Raw genomic sequence first — 14,936 nt, forward strand, 5'->3', positions numbered from 1 at the left:
CTTGTATGTATGATAAATGCGTACCTTCACACACTGACCACGCCCTCTCACAGTCTATACGACTACGGTATTTCTTCCCACAAACCAACTGCACTTTATTATCATTAATCAATATGCACCATTCGTTGATCCATTTGTTTGTCTTTATTCCATTGCTGCTGTACAGGCCTGCCGAACCGATGTCACACGACCCAACCCCACCCCACCCCACCCCACCCCACCCCCTGGCTCCCCCTCCCAATCATGCTGCATAAAAATGCAAAAATAAATTAATTGTGTCATCCAATATTACTCCTTTAACATCATTTCTTTAAAAAAACCTAACGATTGTTAATTGACATTGTTCTATTCGTGTTACCACTTGATTGTAACCATGGTAACAGTTCTGTAATTATTTCAGTATCATGAACCAGGAAAAGTGACATTCATTGAAACCTTTACATCTAAATTTCCATGAAATTTATTTTTGTTGTTGGTTTCCAAGGTATCAGAGTATTAAGATTTGTAGTGTCATTATGATTAATCTTGTTTTGGCTGTGAATCACTTGTGCTCATTGTGTTGGACATTGTTGCAGACCCTCACCAAGATGGCTCTGTTGCCGCCGACACAATCACCTGACACAACTTACCACAGCCCCTGATATTTTCTTCTTTATGGAACATTGTGAAAGGTAGGTTATTTTATACCATGGTCTCATTGTACTCAATAATATTTGTCATGTGGTGTACTGTATTTGCAGTATGAAGCACCCTGCTCCTACAATAGCAAGGATGTATCTAGAATTCCAAACAAGCTGCTCTTGCCAGGCAATTTTGGGGAAAAATTGTGATATTGTTCAAAATTTGATTTTTGTAATGTAACATTTTTGTTCTTTCTGAGGAATTGTGAAATTTTAATTGGGAATTTGTACAGTCATTTGCTGCAGACTTGGGGCTGAATATAGGCCTCTGGGCATGTCTTGATAACCCCGAAATAGATTTACATGACAGGTCCGTTTTGTGTGAATATGACAGCAATGGTGATGGAGTGACTGTCAGCAATGCAGTTTACTTGTCCCAGCTTAGTTAGCGCTAATTGGCTCAGGCTGTCGATTGTGGCTCTCATTTCACATTTCACAGGTATGTGTTCCTCTTCAATCCTCAGGGCAAGTTGTGTTTGTGTTAGGCTAGGTTAACCACAACTCTCTATTAAACCCTTTCCCATGAAGTAGCCCTTTATGATCATTAGGGTTAGGTACCCCTTTATGATCATTAGTGTGGGGTACCCCATCATCAACATGATCAAGCAGCCCTTTATGATCATTAGGGTTAGGTACCCCTTTACGATCATTAGTGTGGGGTACCCCGTTCCAATCAACATGATCAAGCACCCCTTTATCATCATTAGGGTTAGGTACCCCTTTCCGATCAAGAACCCCTCTACTATCATTAGGGTTAGGTACCCGGTTTCCATCAAGCACCCCTATACAATCCTTAGGGTTAGGTACCCGGTTTCCATCAATCACCCCTTTACAATCCTTAGGGTTAGTTATGTGAAAGGGCATGGGTTAGCTATCTCTATTACTTGATCCAAAGTAATTAATGCAAAATCCTTACCATTTTTATCAAGTTTCGAGCACCGCAACATCTCTGACAACAAATGTAACTTGTGGTTGGTTTCAATAAACTTTGTCAATATTTGCCAAGCTTCCGGGGCGTTTACTACGGCTAACATTTAGTCCTATGTTATGTTTTTTGTTTCAATTGTCTTGCAAACATGGCAAGATATCATACAAAGGATTCCAGAGAATCACTTCATTTTCAGGAGAAATGTAGATTTGCCATAGTTTCGTAGACTTGCTTGGGAGCTTTCTGATATTTCTTCTTCAGTGTCTGTAGGAGAGACGAGTGCTGTTGTTCCTGATTAAGTATGACACCAAGTGTTTCAGCACTACTTGTCCATATACCATGTCAATATACCATGTCCATTTACCATGTCCATTTACCATGTCCATTTACAATGTCCTAGACTTGATTATGTACTGCCGTGGTGAGGCTGGAATATTGCCGAAACTTTCATTCACTCACACACATGCTTACAAGACCGGCAGAGTGGAAGGTCGATGGTTCAATCCCCAGGTGGTCGTTTCATTCCAAAAGATGGTAAAGGATGGTACTTGTTGTGAGGGTTAGGGTTAGGGAAACCTCAACGATGGTTTATGTGGCTGTGTTATGTTGGTTACATACCGAGGTCCAGTTCATCAAGAACTTGTCTGTGGTTGCTTTCAGTCTTGTTATGAGTCTATGTGGTATGGGTGGCACAGTTGGTTGCTTTTTCAATTCAACTGTGCAGAGTTGTGTCCCTTAGGCATGCCTGCCAGGGAGAGAAAAGTTGGTGGTTCGAAATAATCTTGTCTCTCTTTAAGACCCCAGATCATATAAAATCACCCCCATTCTGTTCCACCCCTCATCCCTTCTCAGCTCAATTGGAGAGTACTCATCCCCTTCTCAGCTCTATCAGCCTGTAAGACATCATTCTCTCTATGACATCATTCCCACTATGATGTCATGCCCTCTATGACATTGTTGCCTCTATGACATCATTCTCCCTATGACAACATTCCTATTATGACATCATTTCCATTATGACATCAAACTCTATGACATCGTTCCCTCTATGACATTGTTCCGTCTATGATATCATTTTCTCTATGACAACATTCTCCCTATGACATCATACTTAATATGACATCATTCTCTCAATCACATCATCCCCTCTCTGCCATGTTGGTGATGAGAGGGAGGGATGGATGGAAATGGTGAGCCATTTCAAAACAAACTCTGGCTGTGAATGGGTCCAGGCCTCCAGGGTATATAACAGAATAAAAAGGAGATAACATACACTGGGTAATTGGGGGAGTTGAATATAGGCTTGTTTTGTAAATCCATTTTATTTAGAAACTGAACATGTGTTGGTACAACATGCATGGTGTATGAATGTGATGTGGTATCAAAGGATTGTTAGCTTTAGCTGTTTCACAACAATTTGCAGTTAATGGACGAAAATATATAACGACTGATTAGGATTTGATGACATAAATACCACAGTAGTGTATTAATATTGTATACGAAGAAATGTATTGTTTAAATGTTGCACAACAGGTGTACATATAAGTAATTTGATATTGTTACTTTTTATATATACTACTCAAAAGAAGTTAAAGAACACCTGATTTTTTCATTTGACTTTAGTTGATCTGTCATGGCAACAGATGAACTATAGTTATATGACCAAATCGGGTGTTCCTTAACTTCTTTTGAGTAGTATATGTGTGTTGTAGATATGACGTTTAGCTAGGAAATGTAGGTGTCTTGTTTGTTTGAAGGAAAGTTGCATGTTTGAGACAATAGAGTGAAAGCCCAAGTTAGCGCTTAGATCTGCATGCATGCAACAGAGATTAGTTGATACCAGTGATAGCTGCCATATGTGATATGTGTTGTATTGCATGTCATTGGAAGCATGGCAAGTCATGCATGTCAGTATGTATTTATATTCGTGAAAAGACAACTGTTCAGACAAAGTCATAACAGCTTTAGTCAGTTTTGGGGGTCATTTGATTTAGGTTTTGCCTGTAGCTGTTTTTGAGGTTTGTTGAAAAGGTTTTGCATTCGTAGCCATACTGTGATGTATGCTTTTGTTGTGAAGTGTATAGTAATTGTGCAACTAAAATGTGTTTGGTGTTCTTTGTGGATGGTCGAGATTGTATTTGTTTTTCAAAGGGGTTATTTTGAAATATCTTCTTTCCAAGTGAAATTGGTACTGTTGATTTCCTCGCAGACAAAGGTAAATTGGTAACATTGAGGCTGATTGTGGTGACTGGCCAACTAATGCCACTGTTCTAATCTTCTAGTAAGGCTGCACTTACCCTTGAAGCCACACAGCTGCTTGTGCAAAATCAAAACCATTCATCATCCATGAGCACTAACACTCATTTTGTGTGGAGTCTGTAAATATGGCAGCCTTTCTGATAATGCTGAGATTATGATATTAGATTACTGTAAAACAATATATGCTCGTCAGTAACCATGGTAACGAATAATTCCAGAATCTTCCAACTGATTATTAACTCATTGTTCTTTGCCAGTTTGGTGATTTGGGGTTCTGGTTAGAATAGGCTTCTTCAAATAACCCCAAATCCTGTTTCAAATATATGTTTTGAATAAGTTGGTTCAGGAGTAACAGTGATTCATCATAATTCGCTGCATTTTGAAGTTTTTATGGCACATTTTCAACAAGTTTTAGTTGTAGATTTTTATAATATTTTTTTTATGCTGATAGTGACAGTAAATGAGTTTTTATCTGGGTTAGAATAGGTCTTCAGCCACCCATGCTTGCTGTAAAATGCGATTATGTTGTTGTAAGAGGCAACTAATTGGATCAGGTGGTCAGGCTTGCTGACTTCGTTAATGCATTTCATTGTATCCCAATTACTTGGATAGATGCTCATGATGTCAATCACTGGATTGTCTGGTACAGATTTGATTATTTACAGACTGCCGTCATATAGCTGGAATATTGCTGAGTGCGGAGATAAACATTTACAAAACAAAAAAAAATCAAAAACATTGTCATCCTGAGAACATTTTTTAGTGATTTCAAGTTATTCAACCAGTGATTTTCTTGAGAAAGATTTGTATTGTACATGTTCACTATTTTATCAACTTTTGCTGGAATGTCCTCTGTGACATTTTGAATTTTATAAATATAATCTGAGGACATTTTTTATGACAGTCCAATATCACAAAAATTGAACTTAATTGAAACCCTGCAATACAATCCCAAGTGATTCAGACATGAATATAGCCGAGACTTTGTTTAGACTCCTCATTTAACTGGAAGGTGTGTTGAACGTGTTGTTTGTAGTTTCACCGTACGAGTCTGGCATCGTGGAGGAGGAGCCGACGATGCGCATCAAGCGCGGACTGACGCTGATGTGCAAGATCATGCAGAACATTGCCAACCACCTGCTCTTTACCAAGGAGCAGCATATGACGGCCTTCAATGAATTCCTCAAGTCCAACTTTGAGGCTGGCAGAAAGTAAGCAGGATGGTTTTCTAAATAGTTAATAACGACATGTTCCCCTTTTTTAAATACTTAATTGGTTTATGTACACTAGACCTGTGAAGATTCCGGGGTAGAATAGGTCTTCAGCAACCCATGCTTGCCGTAAAAGGCGACTTTGCTTGTCGTAAAAGGCGACTAACGGGATCGGGTGCTCAGGTTCGCTGACTTGGTTGATGCATGTCATCGATCCCAATTTCGTGGATCGATGCTCATTATATTAATTACTGGATTGTCTGGTCCAGGCTTGATTATTTACAGACCTCCGTCATATAGCTGGAATATTGCCGAGTGCGGCGTTAAACAACAAACAAACCAGTTATGTACACTATGTTCCTTATCACGTGTGAACATGGTTGTCAGTTATTTTTAACCAACCAATCAAGCCACTGCCTTGTTTCAGTGAGAAGGAACTAGTGACTGCTCTGACCAATGAGAGCTCAGATTACGTTGACAGTATTGTTTGGGCAGTTTTAGCAATTATTATATAATCCAAAGATATCCGTCATATTCATTGGCCAACAAGGTCTGATAATTTACGGTATTGCCTTGACTTATTAAAAATAGAATGGGAATTACCACTGGTGGATTACCTGGAATATCACTTCCGAAATACCAGGAATACAGCTTCTGAATTACACTGAATACCTCTTCTGAATTACCTGGAATACCACTTCCGAATTACCTGGAATACCATTTCCAAATTACTTGGAATACAACTTTTTGAATTATTTACGGACCGCCGTCATAAAGTTGGAATATTGCTGAATGGGGTGTTAAACAACATACAAACAACAAACAAACTGTTAACTTTGAGCAACTGGCAGGCCCTTCGGGTTATATCCTCCCCAAGGAGCTGAGAATGAAAATCAAGTTCAAACTGATCGAGTGACCAGGGTAATAATGAGGTCATGGTCTAAGAGCATTTGAGCAGGTATTTTTTGGAAAGTGCTCTATGCAGATTTGTAATATAATAATGTATAATATAATGTATGGAAATATTGTGGACATTGCTGTTTTAGATTTTTTACGGAGATTGCATCGGACTGCGAGACGCTTGATGCAGGGAACCACAGTTTGTCTTTCATCAACGATGCAAATGTCATCGCGTTACATCGGTTACTGTGGAATAACCAAGAGAAAATCGGGGATTACCTTTCCAGCAGCAGGTGTGTAGAGTTACCTCCCTTGGGAAGTGTCACTGTTTCAACATTGTGGTGATATTTAACATGATTGTATGTTGAAGTTTGTCATCACTGTGTGTGTTCTCATTGGACTGTACCAAATGGGTAGCGTATTATATATATATATATATCAGTTATTGTTATTGTTATAGTTGATTTTTGCAGTAAAAACAAATTTAACTGTTTTAGAGAAACTGGAAAACTAAACTCTCCCCCTGTTGTGCTTCTTCCCGAGGCAAGCGTGACCACTAGCATATATCAAAGCCTAGTTTCTACCTTTGCCACATCAAGGCCACTTTTCTTGGCTCGACCCCCGCGCCACCTCACTCGTAGATCACGAGTTGTAATGAAAATGCGATATTCAATCAGATTGCTGTCCTTATCTTGTATAGCTTCACAAAACATGGCGACGACCAACTCGCTCAGACAACGATAACATTCACAATTTTATCTCTGACACAAAAACATAAGCAATCAAGGGGGTGGGTTAAAAAGATGGAAAAGACATATTCCAGCATTAAATCACTTTCATACGAAGGTGTAACATTCGTAGATGTTGATTTTGTGAAACATTCTCTGATTGGACTATTGATATGTGTGATAGTCCAATCATATTTAGCACAGGAAAGAGGGCTTGATGTGGCAAGGGTGGAAACATGGCTGATGGAAAGCCTAGTTGACGCTCTTGCCTCGGGAAGATGACTGTCGAGAAGGACTACATTGTCAGATGAAGTTATTATCATTTTGAGTTTTGGTTTAGGAACAAAAATTTTAATTCACTGTAGGATTTTGTTTCTTTGCTTCAACAGAATATTTTCTGTTCCAAATTACATTGGTTTCATGAAACAAAATTGATGAAAAGAAATCGTGTAGGGTCTTTTAGTACTAATACTGGCTTAGAGTAGTCTTTATAACAATAACACTTTGTCTGAGGAATGAGATGTCAGTTCGTGTTCCATGTTCTTGTTGTGTAACTTTGGATATCAACCTTGACTATTCAGTGTATTGTGTCTCCATTTTAGCTAGCTATCTTTGTAATCACCCAGGATCAATTTGCCACTGAAGCTTCGTTCTGAGGATCCAGGTTGGAACTGATCTTCAGTAACACATGCTTGTCGTAAGAGGCGACTAACGGGACTTGATTGATGCTTGTCATTGTATCCCAATTACGTAGATCGATGCTCGTGATGATCACTGGATTGTCTGGCCCAGACTTGATTATATACAGACCGCTGTCATTTAGCTGTAATATTGCTGAGCATGGCGAATTGAACAAACAACTGGGAAGTCCTGATAGGATAAGGGAGGGTCCTGATGGGTTTTAATGCTTAACGTAAAACACCCTTCAAACACTATTGGAAACGTAAAATTCATTTATTTTTTTTATCGTAAATGCTTATCGTAAAATACCAAAAAATAACTGCTTAACGTAAATAAATACATGTAATTTACTGCTTATCGTAAAATGATTAAAATGGTCAAAAACAGTCTGTCTTCAAGACCCAGATGCTTTGCCACAGAAAGCAGGCTGCGCAACTGATGCAGGGGACCAGTCTAGAATGTTTAGCGATTTGAAATTTTACCAGGTATTAAAAATATGAATTGTCAGGATGAAACGAAAGCAGAATTAAAAGTCCCATGTCCCTCCATGGCCGATTTAGGAATTTTTCGTGGCGATTTTATTGAACAAGAAGAAAAATTACTGCTTAATGAAAAAGTACCCTAAATTTTACTGCTTACTGCTTATGGGACCCACCCATCAGGACCCTCATAAGGGCCCCTTCCAACTCTCTGAATACACAGCTTCTAAAAGATATTTATAAGTCTTGTTCTGAAGAGGCATTTGATTTGTTGTTGATTCCATGCTCATGAGCGCCAGAAATTAAGTTGGTGACGAGAGGGAGGGATGGATGGAAATGGTGAGCCATTTCAGAACAAACTCTGGCTGTGAATGGGTCCAGGCCTCCAGGGTATATAACAGAATAAAAAGGAGATAACATACACTGGGTAATTGGGGGAGTTGAATATAGGCTTGTTTTGTAAATCCATTTTATTTAGAAACTGAACATGTGTTGGTACAACATGCATGGTGTATGAATGTGATGTGGTAAATATGCAACTCCTGTTTAAATATAAATATAGATATAATTCTTTTCAATTTGGGGATGAAAAAGATTTTTTTGAAAACTTGCTTTTCAGTTGTAAGGATGTTCATTAAGTTTAAACATTTCTTGTTTTATGTGCAAACATTGATTGGAAATGTGGATGTTAAGCATTATTCAGATGAATAGAAGTATCAAGTGGATAAATTATAGATCTTCGATGTTTTGGTTTTCTAAAGATCACCAAAATGTGCCAATCTCATTAAAATCAGATCTTAGTGCTCGCTACACAAAGATCTGAAGACATTCCATTACAGGTCATGTCGGAACGAGCTTTTGCGAACTTTGACCCAACAATGAAGTGACTAACAAGAAGTTGACATTAGCCAATCAGAAAGCAGAATTCTGAAGCTTTACAGCACTAGTATCAAACTGACAATTTCTGTTCCAGACTGCGCTTCAAAAATATCGATTCAAAACTTGAAAAGTGAATGAATGAAAATTCTGGAATGTCTAATAGATGGCTGAGATGTTATGGCACGGGCTGTGAAAAGTCCCTTGTTTCAATTGTTTATCCCATTGAAGCGAAAGACGGACGATGATTTTGAAGGAATCCTTCGTACAGCCCGTAACTGTCATTTCGGAATAAGCCATGTTAACCTTCTCAAAGCAGCATGATTAAAACAATGTTCTGACTGTCACTGTACCAGTCTGGTAAACGACACTTTTATTGGTCAGATGAAATGTGGTTCTGACGTGTCCCATAATGGATGTCCTCAGATCTTCGCTTAGCGGCAGATCTTCTTTTAATGAGAATTTGATAAATCTGCTGAAAGAGCGGTAGTGTAAGTTTTACTCCTGTTACAGATCATGTGTTAGTGTATTTGTTGTTTACATATGAATATGGATATTGAGTTTTTGGGACATCACAGCTTGTTAGGGATGTTTCCTGTTGCATGGAACCCTGCTATTCTTGCATGACACTTGGCAATACTTTTCTTTTTTGAGCATAGGGGGAAAAAAATTGTTTGGGTAAATTATTTTCACTTCAGATATTTGTGATGAAAATTAATGTAACAAAAGTTATAGAGGATGTTCAGATCATTTAAGAAACTTATGTTTAAAATAAAAAAATAAAAGTTAATTTTTTTTTGAAAATGTAAACATATATTTTGACTTTAGATAATAAATATTTAATAACATACACTACTGTACACAGTATCAAAATATTCAATTTTGTTTCTGTTTGATGTGAAATTGTTCTGTATTTTCCATTAAGGCTAAACAAAGATTTTGGGTCCTCAGGATGTAATTTACAACAGATTGTTTTTTCGTTTGAAAAGAAATACTCCTAACATCATCCATTTGTCTTGAAGTAGAACAAAGACCTCTCATGATGGTGATGGATGCAGATTTTAAATGTCTTGGGAACCAAGAATAGAATTTTTAAGGAAGTCCAGCATGCAAGCACGCTGTGGTTTTATATGTGCATGATGTCTATGTCTGTTTTCTGTGTGCAGAGTTAGGGCCTTGAGTGTTTGCGTACTATTAACAAATCACAATGAAGTCAGATGCTACTTGTCAGAAAACCACTGTTGAGTTAGTTTTATGTTCTAGCATCAGTCCTGTGGACACCACTAGAATCTCCATTCGTTACGTACCTGTGTTCATGGTGTACAATGTCGTGGTAGCATGTTTACATATTTTGCTGTCGTGCAAAGTATCATAAATGTGACCTATATTTTGATAACAATCATAATAATTTTTACATTTTTATATCCAAGTTTAAAAATTGAAATCATTACTATTAATCATCCATGTTCTTCCACAACCAGTATCAGTAAGATCAATTTGATCAAATTTTCTCTACATGATCAAGTGGCAGTTGAAATTTTGAAAGTTTTCATCTCATCAACATTTTATAGTTTAACATTATGTGTGATCTACCCAATTTTGCCGGTTCATCTAGAGTTGCAGCAGCATCATTGCATCATGTACTACATCCAGGATGTTTGTTTCCGTCACTAGCCATCTGTAAGCTTTCTCCAGCGGCCATTTTGAAAGTGTAACTATCTGTTGTAGTCTGGAGGTTCACACGGAGAATTACGTATGTGAGGCTGGGGACGGCCCGGCTCGCCTGTATGTATGCTAACATCATCTTGCTCTAACCCCTGCCTTCCTCTCAGCCTAGCCCCTTTCACTGCCTTTGTGTACCTGGCCATCTGTTAAAGTGCTGACTGTTGCGTTGTACCTGCTCCTGATATTAACCTGGGCCCTGTTCCACAAAGAAGGGTTAGAAATGAATTTATTTTCATTTATTTTTTAAAGTGATCTGGTCCGGAGTTGCTATTTACCTATTGGTTAAAGTGGTAGTCCACAAGGAAATGTCACTTGTCCTTCCTATATTTTACTCACCCTGTACTTCTGTACTTACCGGCATGTTCATTTCAAACCCTTCAAGGTGTTCGTAGTGATAAACTATTGTAGCTCTTTTGATTAACACTGACTTATGGGTGTATTACAGCTACGAACACTTTGTGGATTGGGGCCCTAATATTCAAGTAGTAAGAATTCAGTGGTCAACGTCATGGTTTGGAAAATGTTACAATATCCTTTTTCAGTGTCCAAAATGTATGATTAAAGTCCAGGTGTCCTTGTCATGACACTTTAAATTACAGATTTAGTGGGTCCTGAGAAATTTGTTTGTGAGCAGTAAACCACAAGGACCCAATAGCCCCCCTTGTCTAACTCTGTGAGTGGAAATTTTGAATTTTCAGTTTGATTGCCTCTGGTATTTCTATAAGTATTAAGTTTCCAAGAATGGAAATATGATAATCTTTAAGAATCATGTTTGATCAGTCAGGTCTCTAGACTGCCTCCGTGCTCTCGTGGTAGAGCGTCCGCCTGGAGAGCGGATGGTTGGGGGTTCCATCTCCTGCCGCGTTGAAAGATGGTACTTGTTGTTTCCCTGCCTGGCACTCTGCATTAAGGGGCTAAAACAAGGACTGGTCAGCTCAGTCAGTAAACTGTGTCTGAGTGGGGTATTCATGTTAAACTGTGGCATGGTACCTCAGTGGCCTAGCACTATAAACTCGGCATTGGTCCCGTACCTAGTAACCCCCCCTCCCATATGCATGCACGTTGCTTTATAAGTGCAATAATCTTGGACGCAACGTTAAACCCCACTTCGTCTCACCTCACCTAGTATAGTTACTACCCAACTGAGAACATAAGACAACAAAATGAATGAGGGCTTGTGCAAAGAAAGTCTGTGACTTTAGCCACTAAATTTATTTTGGTCTGGTAAGCTTTGCTGATAAAGTCCATTCATTAACACTAAAATCTACTGAAAATGATGTCATGAGACAAATTCAGACCAGCAGACTCACACGTTTTTGGAACAGGTCGCAAAAATCTGGATAATTTTCATAGAATGTGTTATTGTAAACAACTTGAATTTATATTCAGCACAGTGCTCACTGCATGTATGACTAGTTTTTGGGGAAAGACTTTGGTAATTGTTGAGCCTAGGACAAAGGCCTGGAGGGGCAGAGTGCATGTTCCCTGTAGTCGTGCATCCTGACCCTGGACTCACTGGGATGTAACCAGGCATCCAAGCATACGTAGAAGTATACCATATTTTACCCCAAAATTGTTACCAACCCCTTTGTTTATCTGCCTAATGTCAACGTGATCTATTTGTGCTGACCTATGTGATAGAGCTTTAAAGAGCTTTTAGCTTTGGGTTTGGTGTTAACATCGCTTTGAACAATATTCCAGTTATATATCCCGACATGTCAGCTTTGGAGGAAAGCCCGAAGTGATGCAGGTCTTAGACGTTTACCACTTTGGTGAAACCCACGAGCACGGGTATGGTGCTGACAAACCTCGAAACTTTATTGATGTGAACCGGGATTCGAACCCACAATCAAAGGTTTCTGGCATGTCCAAGGGATGCAACTCTTCACATCAGGCTGACACACCGTGATGTAACTGGAATACTGTTTAAAGCGGCATTAAACCCAACTCACTCTCTCACTCGGATTGTGCAGGTGATAACATGACAGCAGCAGTTGTATACAATGTTATGATAGTGAGGAGTCATTCAGTTTTGGAAGGAACCATTCTGGACAATGATGGAGGCATAGGCAACACAGTCATCTAAGGTGCCGCAAATTGCTATGCAGAGTTGCATCCCTTAGTTGTGCCAGAATCTAATGATCGTATGTTCAAATTCCAGATTTCCTTTTATCGTTTTTATTTTGTCAGCACCACTCTCATGAGTTTCACAGAAGTCTTTGAATGGAGTTTAGAAGTGAAACACATAAGGAGAGAATTTATGGATGTCAACTTCTTCATTATGAGGAACACAATGTTTTGGAGTATATACTTACCCCTTCATCAGGTGAATAAATTCTATGAAGCAGAGTTTTATATGTACCTGTAAGATCAAAAGTCTCTAGCTAATCACCTATCAATTAGCTGTTGGCTTCCCTTGTTAAGTTTCCACCTTTGTAATGTTATTACTTTTGTTGTTCTTACAGGTACATATATATGTTCTCTGCATTTATTTACCTGATGAAGGAGTAAGTATATACTCAGAAATGTAGTGTGCCTCATAATAAAGAAGTTGACATAAAAAGCAGCGAATTGCGGCTCCTTAGGCGACTGGGCCACTTGGCCCCCGGGTATGTTCAGAGCCTGCTGCACCCTGGGCTTTCCTTCCACATCAAGAGACCCGTGAAGATCTTGGTTAGAATTGGTCTTCAGCAACCCACGCTTGTCATTAGAGGCGACTAACAGGATTGTGTGGTCAGGCTTGCTGACTTGGTTGATGCATGCTCATGATGTCAATAGCTGGATTGTCTTGTCCAGACACGATTATATAACGACTGCTGTCATATAACCGGAATATTGCTGAGTGCGGCGTTAAGCAACAAACAAAACGAAAACAAAAACAAAATCACATGTCAAGCTTACCTGGCTTGATATTACAAATGTAAACGTTCACAGCAGCGTTAAGTCCAACCCACTCACTGTGGACAATGCCAAACTAGAAAGGAGGTCTGGTACTGTGTTATAGTTATGGTGTGGACTATTGCTCACTTTCTTCGGAGCTAGAACTGAGCAACGGTTCAACCAGCTGGGATGGGGCCATGAGCAACAAATACTTTTCAGTCACATTTCGTCTACTTGAGGATCATTCCAGAAAGAAATGCTGACATTAGACGTTCGACTGAGACTCATGTTCCCAGGCAAGTGTGTCCACTAGCCTATATCAAATCCTAGTTTCTACAAGACTTTGATAAAAAGGCTAGTGGACGAACACTCTTGCCTCGGGAAGATAACTGAGACTTGACAGAATTTACTTTGAATTGGAAAGAAACTGGTGATTTTGAGACCCTCTGAAGTTCCTGGCGTGCTTGTTGTTCCTGTGGAGCTACTCTCTCTCTCACTTCATTACCCCTACAGCTGTTGTGTGCTTCTCACTCTCCTCTGCATGTGTGTAGGACTCAGATCTACGGCTCGTCTCTAATCCATGGCAGTTTGGCTAATACATGGCAGAAATATACAATATGCAAATATACTCATTGTCATATGACTTCAAGAAGATGTCAGTTCCTGCATGTCATTCCTTCTATGATGTAATTTCCAATATGACATCATGCCGACCATGACATCATGCCCTTTATGACATCATACGCTCTGACATCATGCCCTCTATGACATCATGCACTCTGACATCATGCCCTTTATGACATCATGCACTCTGACATCATGCCCTTTACGACATCATTCCATCTAAGACATCATTCTCTCCCTGACAACATTCCCACTATGACATAATTCTTTCTGACACCATTCACACTATGACATCATTCCTACTATGTCATCATGCTCTCTATGACATCATTCCCACTTTGGTGTCAAGTCCTCTATGTCATCATTCACTCTATGACATTGTTCTCTCTATGACATCATTCCCACTATGACATTCTCTCTGACATCATTCCCACTATGACATCATTCTCTCTGACATAACTCCTACTATGACATCAGTCCCACTATGACATCATTCTCTCTATGACATCATTCCCACTATGATGTCGTGCCCTCTATGACATCGTTGCCTCTATGACATCATTTTCTCTGTGACAACATTCCCACTGTGACATCATTCTCCCTATGACAACATTTCTATTATGACATCATTTCCTTTATGACATCAAACTCTATGACATCATTCCCTCTATGACATTACCACTATGACAACATTCCTTCTGTGACATCAAACTCTCTTTAACAAAATTCCCACTATGACAACATTCCCTCTATGACATCATTCTCTCTATGACATCATTCCCACTATGATGTTGTGCCCTCTATGACATTGTTGCCTCTATGACATCATTTTCTCTGTGACAACATTCCCACTGTGACATCATTCTGCCTATGACAACATTCCTATTATGACATCATTTCCATTATGACATCAAACTCTCTATGACATCATTCCCTCTATGACATTACCACTATGACAACATTCC

The 14,936-nt window shown here is 39.1% G+C and overlaps 1 protein-coding gene across 1 annotated transcript in view; it reads left to right on the plus strand.

The window, feature by feature from the left end:
* The first annotated feature begins 4,873 nt into the window (after positions 1–4,873).
* Positions 4,874–14,936, plus strand: part of LOC125382919 (neurofibromin-like) — a 46,256-nt gene continuing 36,193 nt past the window's right edge. The window contains exons 1-3 of the mRNA XM_048401217.1: positions 4,874–5,078; positions 6,125–6,271; positions 10,471–10,527. Of these exons, the coding sequence (XP_048257174.1) occupies positions 4,945–5,078; positions 6,125–6,271; positions 10,471–10,527 (338 nt within the window). The 5' untranslated portion in view covers positions 4,874–4,944. The remainder of the gene's footprint in view (positions 5,079–6,124; positions 6,272–10,470; positions 10,528–14,936) is intronic.

The sequence above is a fragment of the Haliotis rufescens genome, unplaced genomic scaffold, assembly GCF_023055435.1.
Source record: "Haliotis rufescens isolate VD_foot unplaced genomic scaffold, xgHalRufe1.0.p SCAF_21, whole genome shotgun sequence".
Lineage (NCBI taxonomy): Eukaryota > Metazoa > Mollusca > Gastropoda > Lepetellida > Haliotidae > Haliotis > Haliotis rufescens.